The following is an 11,280-nucleotide window of genomic DNA, read 5'->3' as shown; positions in this document are numbered from 1 at the left end:
AAGTGGGTCCTGCAGAAGTGGATTCCATAGTAGTAGTTTCTACAGAAGTGGTTCCAAGGGTAGTAATTTCAGCATAAGTCGTTCCCAGAGTGTTAAATTCTACAGAAGTGCTACCAAGGGTAGCAGTTTCTGCAGAAGTTGTGCCCAGAGTGGTAGATTCAAGAGAAGTGGTGCCAAGGGTAGTAGTCACTTCAGAAGTGGGTCCTGCAGAAGTTGCGACGAGGGTATTAGTTTGTAAAGAAGTGGTTTCAAGGGTACTAGTTTCTGCAGAAGTTATGCCCAAAGTTGTAGATTCTACAGAAGAGGTGCCAAGAGTAGTAGTTTCTACAGAAGTGGTGCCAAAAGTAGTTTCTGCAGAAGTTGTGCCAAAGGTAGTAGTTTCTGCAGAAGTGGGTCCTGCAGAAGTTGCGACGAGGGTATTAGTTTGTAAAGAAGTGGTTTCAAGGGTACTAGTTTCTGCAGAAGTGGGTCCTGCAGAAGTTGCGACGAGGGTATTAGTTTGTAAAGAAGTGGTTTCAAGGGTACTAGTTTTTGCAGACCAAAGGTAGTAGTTTCTGCAGAAATTTTGCCCAGGACAGTAGTTTCTCCAGAAGTGGGTCCTGCAAAAGTTGTTTCAAGGGTAGTAGTTTCTGCAGAAGTGGTACCAAGGGTAGTAGTTTCTGAAGATGTGGGCCCTGAAGTTGCAACAAGGGTAGTAGTTTGTAAATTAGTGGTTTCAAAGGTACTAGTTTCTGCAGAAGTGGTGCCAATATTTTTAGTTTCTTTAGAAGCTGTGTGCAGGGTAGTAATTTCTGCAGAAGAGGTGCCAAGGGCAGTAGTTTCTGGAGAAGTGGTGCCAAGGGTAGTGGTTTCTGCCGAAGTGGATCCTGCAGAAGTGCCTTCCAAGGTAGTAATTTCTAAAGAAGTGGTGCCAAGGGTACTACTGTCTGCAGAAGTGGTGCCAAGGGTAGTAGTTTCTGCAGAAGTTGTGCCCAGGGTAGTAGTTTCTACAGAGGCTGTGCCCAGAGTCGTAGATTCTACAGAAGTGGTGCCAATGTTAGTGGTTTCTGCAGAAGTTGTGCTGAGGGTAGTAGTTTCTACAGAAGTGGTGAGCAGGGTTGTTTCAACAGAAGTGGTGCCAAGGGTAGTACTTTCTGCAGAAGTGGTGCCAAGGGTACTAATTTCTGCAGAAGTGGTTTCAAGGGTAGTAGTTTCTACAGAAGTGGTGCCAAGGGTACTAGCTTCTGCAGAAATTGGTATTGCAGAAGTGGTGCCCAGAGTAGTAGTTTCTGCAGAAGTTGTGCCCAGTACAGTTTCTGCAGAAGTAGTTTCAAGGGTAGTAGTTTCTACAGAAGTGGTACCAAGGATTGTAGATTCAGCAAAAGTTGTGCCCAGGATAGTAGATTTTACAGAAGTGGTGCCAAAAGTAGTAGTTTCTGCAGAAGTGGTTTCAATGCTAGTAGTTTCTACAGAAAAGTTTCCAAGGGTACTAGTTTCTGCAGAAGTGGTGCCGAGGGCTGTAGATTCTACATTAGTAATGCCAAACATAATAGTTTCTGCAGAAATTGTGCCCAGGGTAGTAGTTTCTACAGAAAAGTTTCCAAGGGTAGAAGTTTCTGCAGAAGTGGTGCCGAGGGCTGTAGATTCTACATTAGTAATGCCAAGCATAATAGTTTCTGCAGAAATTGTGCCCAGGGTAGTAGCTTCTACAGATGTAGTGCCAAGGGTAGAAGTTTCTGCAGAAGTGGTGAGCAGGGTTGTTTCTGCAGAAGTGGGTCCTGCAAAAGTGGTTTCCAGCATAGTAATTTCTGCAGAAATGGTGCCAAGGGTACTAGTTTCTGCAGAAATGGGTCCTGCAGAAGTGGCTTCCAGGGTAGTAATTTCTGCAGAAGTGGTGCCAAGGGTAGTAGTTTCTGCAGAAGTGGGCCCTGCAGAAGTTGCGACAAGGGTAGTAGTTTGAACAGAAAAGGTTCCAAGGGTAGTAGTTTCTGCAGAAGTTGTGCCCAGGGTAGTAGTTTCTACAGAAGTGGTTCGAAGGATAGAAGTTTCTGCAGAAGTGGTTCCAAGAGTAGAAGTTTCTGCAGAAGTGGCGAGCAGTGTAGTTTCTGCAGAAGTGGGGAGCAGGGTAGCTTCTGCAGAACTGGGACCTGCAGAAGTGGTGCCAAAGGCAGTAGTTTCTGCAGAAATTTTGCCCAGGATAGCAGTTTCTCCAGAAGTGGGTCCTGCAAAAGTGGCTTCCAGGGTAGTAGTTTCTGCAGAAGTGGTGCCCAGGGTTGTAGATTCTACAGAAGTGGTTCCAAGGGTACTAGTTTTTGCAGAAGTGGTGCCTAGAGTGAAATATTCAACAAAACTGGGTCCTGCAGAAGCAGATTCCAGAGTAGTATTTTCTACAGTAGTAATGCCAAGGGTAGTAGTTTCTACAGAACTTGTGCCCAGGGTTGTAGATTCTACAGAAGTGGTGCCAAGGGTACTAATTTTTGCAGAAGTGGTGCCCAGAGTGGTAGATTTAACAGATGTAGTGCCAAGGGTAGAAGCTTCTGTAGAAGTTGTGCCCAGAGTAGTAATTTCTACAGAAGTGGTGCCAAGGGTAGTCGTTTCTGCAAAAGTGGTTTCAAGGGTACTAGTTTCTACAGAAGTGGTGCCAAGGGTACTAGATTCTGCAGAAGTGGGTCCTGCAGAAGTGGTTTCCATGGTAGTTTCTACAGAAGCAGTGCCCAGGATAGTAATTTCTGCATAAGTTGTGACAAAGGTAGTAGTTTCTGCAGAAGTGGTGTCAACGGTAGTAGTTTCTGTAGAAGTGGTGCCAAGGGAAGTGGTTTCTGCAGAAGTGGGACCTGAAGAAGTTGCGACAAGGGTAGTAGTTTCTGCAGAAGTGGTTTCAAGGGTATTAGTTTCTGCAGAAGTGGTGCCCAGAGTTATAGATTCTACAGAAGTGCTGCCAAGGGTGCTAGTTTCTGCAGACGTGGGTCCTGCAGAAGTTGTTACTAGGGTAGTAGTTTCTACATAAGTGGTGCCAATGATACTAGTTTCTGCAGAAGTGGTGTCAAGGGTACTAGTTTCTGTAGAAGTGTTGCCAAGTGTACTAGTTTCTGCAGAAGTTGTGCCAAAGGTATTAGTTTCTACAGAGGTTTTTCCCAGGCTAGTAGTTTCTGCAGAAGTGGGTCCTGCAGAAGTGGTTTCCAGGGTAGAAGTTTCTGCAGAAGTGGGCCATGGAGAAGTTGCGACAAGGCTAGTAGTTTGTAAAATAGTGGTTTCAAGGGTACTAGTGTCTGCAGAAGTGGTGCCCAGGATTGTAGATTCTACAGTAGTAATGCCAAGGGTAGTAGTTTCTGCAGAAGTGGGACCTGAAGAAGTTGCGACAAGGGTAGTAGTTTCTGCAGAAGTGGTTTCAAGGGTATTAGTTTCTGCAGAAGTGGTGCCAAGGGTAGTAGTTTCTGCAGAAGTGGTGCTAAGTGGTGCCAAGGGTACTAGTTTCTGTAGAAGTGTTGCCAAGTGTACTAGTTTCTGCAGAAGTTGTGCCAAAGGTATTAGTTTCTACAGAGGTTTTTCCCAGGCTAGTAGTTTCTGCAGAAGTTGTGCCAAAGGTATTAGTTTCTACAGAAGTTTTTCCCAGGCTAGTAGTTTCTGCAGAAGTGGGTCTAGTTTTAGTACTAGTTTTTGCAGAGGTTGTGCCCAGGGAAGTAGTTTCTGCAAAAGTGGTTTCAAGGATACTAGTGTCTACAGAAGTGCTGCCAAGAGTACTAGTTTCTGCAGAATTTATACCCAGGGTAGTAGTTTCAACAGAAAAGGTTCCAAGGGTACTAGTTTCTGCAGAAGTGGTGCCCAGGGTTGTAGATTCTACAGTAGTAATGCCAAGGGTAGTAGTTTCTGCAGAAGTGGTGAGCAGGGTAGTTTCTGTTGAACTGGGACCTGCAGAAGTGGTTTCCAGGGTAGTAGTTTCTATAATAGTGGTGCCAAAGGCACTAGTTTCTGCAGAAATTTTGCCCAGGATAGTAGTTTCTGCAGAAGTGGTTTCCAGGGTAGTAGTTTCTGCAGAAGTGGGCCCTGCAGAAGTTGCGACAAGGGTAGTAGTTTCTACAGGAAAGGTTCCAAGGGTACTAGTTTTTGCAGAAGTGGTGCCAAGGGTAGTACTTTCTACAGTAGTAATGCCAAGGGTACTAGTTTTTGCAGAGGTTGTGCCCAGGGAAGTAGTTTCTGCAAAAGTGGTTTCAAGGATACTAGTGTCTACAGAAGTGCTGCCAAGAGTACTAGTTTCTGCAGAATTTATACCCAGGGTAGTAGTTTCAACAGAAAAGGTTCCAAGGGTACTAGTTTCTGCAGAAGTGGTGCCAAGGGTACTAGATTCTGCAGAAGTGGATCCTGCAGAAGTGGTTTCCATGGTAGTTTCTGCAGAAGTTATGCCCAGGGTAGTAGTTTCAACAGAAAAGGTTCCAAGGGTACTAGTTTCTACAGAAGTTTTGCCCAGGCTAGTAGTTTCTGCAGAAGTGGGTCCTGCAGAAGTGGTTTCCAGGGTAGTAGTTTCTGCAGAAGTGGGCCCTGCAGAAGTTGCAACAAGGGTAGTAGTTTGTAAAATAGTGGTTACAAGGGTACTAATTTCTGCAGAAGTGGTGCCAAGGGTACTAGATTCTGCAGAAGTGGATCCTGCAGAAGTGGTTTCCATGGTAGTTTCTACAGAAGCAGTGCCCAGGATAGTAGTTTCTGCAGAAGTGGTGCCCAGAGTTGTATTTTCTACAGAAGAGGTGTCAACGGTAGTAGTTTCTGTAGAAGTGCTGCCAAGAGTACTAGTTTCTGCAGACGTTATGCCCAGGGTAGTAGTTTCTGCATAAGTGGTTTCCAGGGTAGTACTTTCTGCAGAAGTGGTGCCCAGGGTTGTAGATTCTACAGTAGTAATGCCAAGGGTAGTAGTTTCTACAGAAGTGGTGCCAAGGGTAGTAGTTTCTGCAGAAGTGGGTCCTGCAGAAGTGGTTTCCAGGGTAGTAGTTTCTGCAGAAGTGGGTCCTGCAGAAGTGGTTTCCAGGGTAGTAGTTTCTACAGAAGTGGTGCCAAGGGTAGTAGTTTCTACAGAAGAGGCGCCAACGGTAGTAGCTTCTGTAGAAATATTACCAAGGGAAGTAGTTTCTGCAGAAGTGTTGCCCAGAGTTATAGATTCTACAGAAGTGCTGCCAAGAGTACAACCCTGGGCATAACTTCTGCAGAAACTAGTAGTTTCAACAGAAAAGGTTCCAAGGCTACTAGTTTCTGCAGAAGTGTTTTCCAGGGTAGTAGTTTCTACATTAGTGGATTCAAAGGTAGTAGTTTCTACAGAAGTTTTGCCCAGGCTAGTAGTTTCTGCAGAAGTGAGTCCTGCAGAAGTGGTTTCCAGGGTAATAGCCCAGAGTGGTAAATTCTACAGAAGTGGTGCCAAAGGTAGTAGTTACTGCAGACGTTTTGCCCAGGGTAGAGGTTTCTCCAAAAGTGGGTCCTGCAGAAGTGGATTCCAGAGTAGTAGTTTCTACAGAAGTGGTTTTAAAGGTAGTACTTTCTACAGAAGTTGTACCAATTGTAGTAGTTTCTGCAGAAGTGGGCCCTGCAGAAGTTGCGACAAGGGTAGTAGTTTGTAAAATACTGGTTTCAAGGGTTCTAGTTTCTGCAGAAGTGGGCCCTGCAGAAGTTGCGACAAGGGTAGTAGTTTCTACAGGAAAGGTTCCAAGGGTACTAGTTTTTGCAGAAGTGGTGCCAAGGGTAGTACTTTCTACAGTAGTAATGCCAAGGGTAGTAGTTTCTGCAGAGGTTGTGCCCAGGGAAGTAGTTTCTGCAAAAGTGGTTTCAAAGGTAGTACTTTCTACAGAAGTGGTACCAAAGGTAGAAGTTTTTGCAGAAGTGGTGCCAAGGGTAGTACTTTCTGCAGAAGTAGTGCTAAGAGTAGTAGTTTCTGCAAAAGTGGTTTCAAGGGTAGTAGTTCCTACAGAAGTGGTGCCAAGGGTAGTACTTTCTGCAGAAGTAGTGCTAAGAGTAGTAGTTTCTGCAAAAGTGGTTTCCAGGGTAGTAGTTTCTACAAAAGTGGTTTCAAGGGTAGTAGTTCCTACAGAAGTGGTGCCAAGGGTAGTACTTTCTGCAGAAGTGGTTTCCAGGGTAGTAGTTTCTACAAAAGTGGTTTCAATGCTAGTAGTTTCTACAGAAAAGTCTCCAAGGGTACTAGTTTCTGCAGAAGTGGTGCCAAGAATACTAGTTTCTGCAGAATTGGGTCCTGCAGAAGTGGTTTCCAGGGAAGTAGTTTCTGCAGAAGTGGTGACTAGAGTGGTAGATTCTGCAGAAGTTGTGCCCATGGTATTTTCTGCAGAAGTGGGTCCTGCAGAAGAAGTTTCAAGGGCAGTAGTTTCTACAGAAGTGGTTCCCAGGGTAGTAGTTTCTGCAGAAGTGGTGCCCAGAGTGGTAGATTCTGCAGAAGTTGTGCCCATGGTAGTTTCTGCAGGAGTGGGTCCTGCAGAAGTAGATTCCAGAGTAGTAGTTTCTACAGAAAAGGTTCCAAGAGTACTTGTTTCTGCAGAAGTGGTGCCAAGGGTAGAAGTTTCTGCAGAGCTGGGATCTGCAGAAGTGGTTTCAAGACCAGTAGTTTCTACAAAAGTGGTGCCAAAGGTAGTAGTTACTGCAGATGTTTTGCCCAGGGTAGAGGTTTCTCCAAAAGTGGGTCCTGTAGAAGTGGATTCCAGAGTAGTAGTTTTTACAGAAGTGGTTTCAAGGGTAGTAGTTTCTACAGAATAGGTTCCAAGGGTAGTAGTTTCTGTAGAAGTGGTGCCAAGGTTAGTAGTAACTTCAGAAGTGGGTCCTGCAGAAGTGGTTTTAAAGGTAGTAGTTTCTGCAGAAGTGGTGCCAAGGTTAGTAGTAACTTCAGAAGTGGGTCCTGCAGAAGTTGTTTCAAGGGTACTAGTTTTTGCAGAAGTGGTTTCCAGGGTAATACTTTCTACAAAAGCGGTGCCATGGGTAGTAGTTTCTGCAGAAGTGGGTTCTGCATATATGGTTTCCAGGATAGTAGTTTCTGCAGATGTTGTGGCAAAGGTAGTAGTTTTTGCAGAAGTGGGTCCTGCATATGTGGTTTCCAGGATAGTAGTTTCTACAGAAGTGGTGCCAAGGGTACTAGATTCTGCAGAAGTGGTTTCCAGTTTAGTACTTTTTACAGAAGAGGAGCCCAGGGTAGTAGTTTCTACAAACGTGGTGCCAAGGGTAGTAGTTTCTGCAGAAGTGGGTACTGTAGAAGTGTCTTCCAGGGTAGTAGTTTCTACAGAAGTGGCTTCAAGGGAAGTAGTTTCTGCATTAGTGAGTGCTGCAGAAGTTGTTTCCAGGTTTGTAGTTTCTATAGTAGTGCCCAGAGTAGTAGTTTCTACAGACGTGGAATCTAGGTTAGTAGTTTCTGCAGAAGTGGGTCCTGCAAATGTGGTTTCCAGGATAGTTTCTACAGAAGTGGTGCCAAGCGTACTAGATTCTGCAGAAGTGGTTCCTGCATATGTGGTTTCCAGGATAGTAGTTTCTACAGAAGTGGTTTCAAGAGTAGTAGTTTCTGCAGAAGTGGGTCCTGCAGAAGTGGCACCAATTTTAGTAGTTTCTGCAAAAGTGGGTCCTGCATATGTGGTTTCCAGGGTAGTAGTTTCTGTAGAAGTGGTTTTCAGGGTTGTAGTTTCTATAGAAGTAGTGCCAAGGGCAGTAGATTCTGCAGAAGTGGTTCCTGCATATGTGGTTTCCAGGATAGTAGTTTCTACAGAAGTGGTGCCAAGGGTAGTAGTTTCTGCAGAAGTGGGTCCTGCATATGTGGTTTCCAGGGTAGTAGTTTCTGTAGAAGTGGTTTTCAGGGTTGTAGTTTCTATAGAAGTAGGGCCAAGGGTAGTAGATTCTGCAGAAGTGGGTCCTGCATATATGGTTTCCAGGATAGTGGTTTCTATAGAAGTAGTGCCCAGGGTAGTAGTTTCTGCAGAAGTGGGTCCTGTAGAAGTGGCTTCCAGAGTAGTAGTTTCTACAGAAGTGGTGCCAAGGGTAGTAGTTTCTGTAGAAAAGGTGCCCAGGGTGCTAGATTCTACAGAAATGGTGCCAGACGTACTAGTTTCTGCAGAAGTGGTGCCCAGAGTGGTAGATTCAAAAGAAGTGGTGCCAAGGGTACTAGTTTCTGAAGAAGAGGTGCCAAGGATAGTCTCTGCAGAAGTGGTGCTAAGGTTAGTAGTTTCTACAGAAGTGGATTCAAGGGTAGTAGTTTCTACAGAAGTGGTGCCAAGGGTAGTAGTTTCTGTAGAAAAGGTGCCCAGGGTGCTAGATTCTACAGAAATGGTGCCAGACGTACTAGTTTCTGCAGAAGTGGTGCCCAGAGTGGTAGATTCAAAAGAAGTGGTGCCAAGGGTAGTAGTTTCTGTAGAAGGGGTGCCCAGTGTGGTAGATTCTACAGAAATGGTGCCAGAGGTACTAGTTTCAGCCGAAGTGGTCCCCAGAGTGGTAGATTCAACAGAAGTGGTGTCAAGGGTAGTAGTTTCTGCAGAAGTGGGTGATGCAGAAGTGGTTTCCATGGTGGTCGTTTCCACAGAAGTAGTGCCAAGGGTAGTAGTTACTGCAGAAATTGTGCCCAGGGTAGTAGTTTCTGTAGAAGTGGTTTCCAGAATATTCGTTTCTACAGAGGTGGCGCCAAGGGTAGTCGTTTCTGTAGAAGTGGTGCCCAGAGTGTTAGACTCTACAGAAATGCTTCCAGAGGTACTAGTTTCTGCAGAAATGGTGCCCAGAGTGGTAGATTCAAAAGAAGTGGTGCCAAGGGAACTAGTTTCTACAGAAGTGGATTCAAGGGTAGTAGATTCTGCAGAAGTGGTTTTCAGGGATGTAGTTTCTAAAGAAGTAGTGCCAAGAGTACTAGTTTCTACAGAAGTGGTGCCAAGGGTAGTAGTTTCTGCAGAAGTGGGTCCTGCATATGCGGTTTCCAGAATAGTAGTTTTTACAGAAGTGGTGATTAGGGTAGTAGTTTCTGCAAAAGTGGGGGCTGCAGAAGTGGTTTCCAGGGTTGTAGTTTCTATAGAAGTAGTTCCCAGGGTAGTAATATCTACAGAAGAGGTGCCAAGGGTAGTAGTTTCTGTAGAAGGGGTGCCCAGTGTGGTAGATTCTACAGAAATGGTGCCAGAGGTACTAGTTTCAGCCGAAGTGGTCCCCAGAGTGGTAGATTCAACAGAAGTGGTGTGAAGGGTAGTAGTTTCTGCAGAAGTGGATTCAAGGGTAGAAGTTTCTGCAGAAGTTGTGCCCAGGGTAGTAGTTTCAGCAGAAGTGGGTGATGCAGAAGGGGCATCCAGGGCAGGACTTTCTACAAAAGCGTTGCCAAGGGTAGTAGTTTCTGCAGAAGTGGGTACTGCATATGTGGTTTCCAGAATATTAGTTTCTACAGACGTGGATTCAAGGGTAGTAGTTTCTGCAGAAGTGGGTGCTGTAGAAGTGGTTTCCATGGTGGTCGTTTCCACAGAAGTAGTGCCAAGGGTAGTAGTTACTGCAGAAGTTGTGCCCAGGGTAGTAGTTTCTGTAGAAGTGGTTTCCAGAATATTCGTTTCTACAGAGGTGGCGCCAAGGGTAGTCGTTTCTGTAGAAGTGGTGCCCAGAGTGTTAGACTCAGTAGTTTCTACAGAAGTGGTGCCAAGGGTAGTAGTTTCTGCAGAAGTGGGTGATGCAGAAGTTGTTTCCAGGGCAGGACTTTCTACAGAAGAGGTGCCCAGGGTAGTAGTTTCTACAGAAGTGGCTTCAAGGGTAGTAGTTTCTGCAGAAGTGGTGGCAAGGGCAGAGGTTTCTGCAGAAGTGGGTCCTGCATATGTGGTTTCCACGACAGTAGTTTCTACAGAAGTGGTGCCAAGAGTAGTAGTTTCTGCAGAAGAGGTGCCAAGGGTACTAGTTTCTGCAGAAGTGGGTTCTGTAGAAGTGGCTTCCAGGGTAGTTATTTCTACAGAAGTGGCTTCCAGGGTAGTTATTTCTACAGAAGTGGTGCCAAGGGTACTAGTTTCTGCAGAAGAGGTGCCAAGGGTAGTCTCTGCAGAAGTGGTGCGTGGTGCCAGAGGTAGTAGTTTCTACAGAAGTGGTGCCAAGGGTAGTAGTCTCTGCAGAAGTGGTGCCAAGGGTAGTAGTCTCTGCAGAAGTGGTGCCAAGGGTAGTAGTCTCAGCAGAAGTGGTACCAAGGGTAGTAGATTCTACAGAAGTGGTGCCAAGGGTAGTACTTTCCACAGAAATTGGTCCTGCATATGTGGTTTCCAGGGTAGTAGTTTCTACAGAAGTGGTGCCCAGAGCGGTAGATTCAACAGAAGCGGCAAAAAGTGTAGTAGTTTCTGCAGAACTGGTTTCCAGGGTAGTAGCTTTTACAAAAGTGGTGCCAAGGGTACTAGTTTCTGAAGAGGTGCCAAGGGTAGTAGTTTCTGCAGAAGCGCTTTCAAGGGTAGTTGTTTCTACAGAAGTGGTTCCAAGGGTACTAGTTTCTGCAGAAGATATGCCTGGGGTAGTAGTTTCCACAGAAGTGGGTACTGCAGAAGTGGTTTCAAGTGTAGTAGTTTCTACGGAAGTGGGTCCTGCCGAAGTGGTTTCTAGAATATCAGTTTCTACAGAAGCGGTTCCAAGGGTACTAATTTCTGCAAAAGTGGTGCCAAGTAATAGTTTCTGCAGAAGTTATGCCTAGGGTAGTAGTTTCCACAGAAGTGGGTCCTGCAGCAGTGGTTTCCAGGGTAGTAGTTTCTACAGAAGTGGTGCCAATGATGGCAGTTTCTGCAGAAGTGGTTCCAAGGGCACTAGTTTCTGCAGAAGTTATGCCTGGGGTAGTAGTTTCCACAGAAGTGGGTCCTGCAGTAGTGGTTTCAAGGGTAGTAGTTTCTACAGAAGTGGTTTCAACAGTACTAGTTTCTGCAGAAGTTGTACCCAGGGTACTAGTTTCTGCAGAAGTTGTACCCAGGGTAGTAGTTTCTGCAGAAGTGGGTACTGCAGAAGTGGTTTCAAGGGTAGTAGTTTCTACAAAAGTGGTGCCAAGGGTAGTAGTTTCTGCAGAAGTGGGTACTGCAGAAGTGGTTTCAAGGGTAGTAGTTTCTACAAAAGTGGTGCCAAGGGTAGTAGTTTCTGCAGAAGTGGGTACTGCAGAAGTGGTTTCAAGGGTAGTAGTTTCTACAAAAGTGGTGCCAAGGGTAGTAGTTTCTGCAGAAGTGGGTACTGCAGAAGTGGTTTCAAGGGTAGTAGTTTCTACAAAAGTGGTGCCAAGGGTACTAGTTTCTGAAGAAGTGGTGCCAAGGGTTGTAGTTTCTATAGAAGTTGTGCCCAGGGTAGTAGTTTCTACAGAAGTGG

General features: G+C 45.5%; 1 protein-coding gene across 1 annotated transcript in view; it reads left to right on the top strand.

Moving 5' to 3' along the window:
- Nucleotides 1-11,280, top strand: part of LOC107708949 (calphotin) — a 24,289-nt gene that overhangs the window by 10,749 nt on the left and 2,260 nt on the right. The window contains exons 3-7 of the mRNA XM_016513323.1: nucleotides 2,729-2,863; nucleotides 7,015-7,855; nucleotides 8,528-8,887; nucleotides 9,443-9,561; nucleotides 9,676-10,002. Coding sequence (XP_016368809.1) covers nucleotides 2,729-2,863; nucleotides 7,015-7,855; nucleotides 8,528-8,887; nucleotides 9,443-9,561; nucleotides 9,676-10,002 — 1,782 coding nt within the window. The remainder of the gene's footprint in view (nucleotides 1-2,728; nucleotides 2,864-7,014; nucleotides 7,856-8,527; nucleotides 8,888-9,442; nucleotides 9,562-9,675; nucleotides 10,003-11,280) is intronic.

The sequence above is a fragment of the Sinocyclocheilus rhinocerous genome, unplaced genomic scaffold, assembly GCF_001515625.1.
Source record: "Sinocyclocheilus rhinocerous isolate Xijiao unplaced genomic scaffold, SAMN03320098_v1.1 scaffold24, whole genome shotgun sequence".
In the NCBI taxonomy this organism is placed as follows: domain Eukaryota; kingdom Metazoa; phylum Chordata; class Actinopteri; order Cypriniformes; family Cyprinidae; genus Sinocyclocheilus; species Sinocyclocheilus rhinocerous.
Note: the sequence above shows the minus strand (reverse complement) of the source record. Positions and strands in the feature narration are given on the sequence as shown.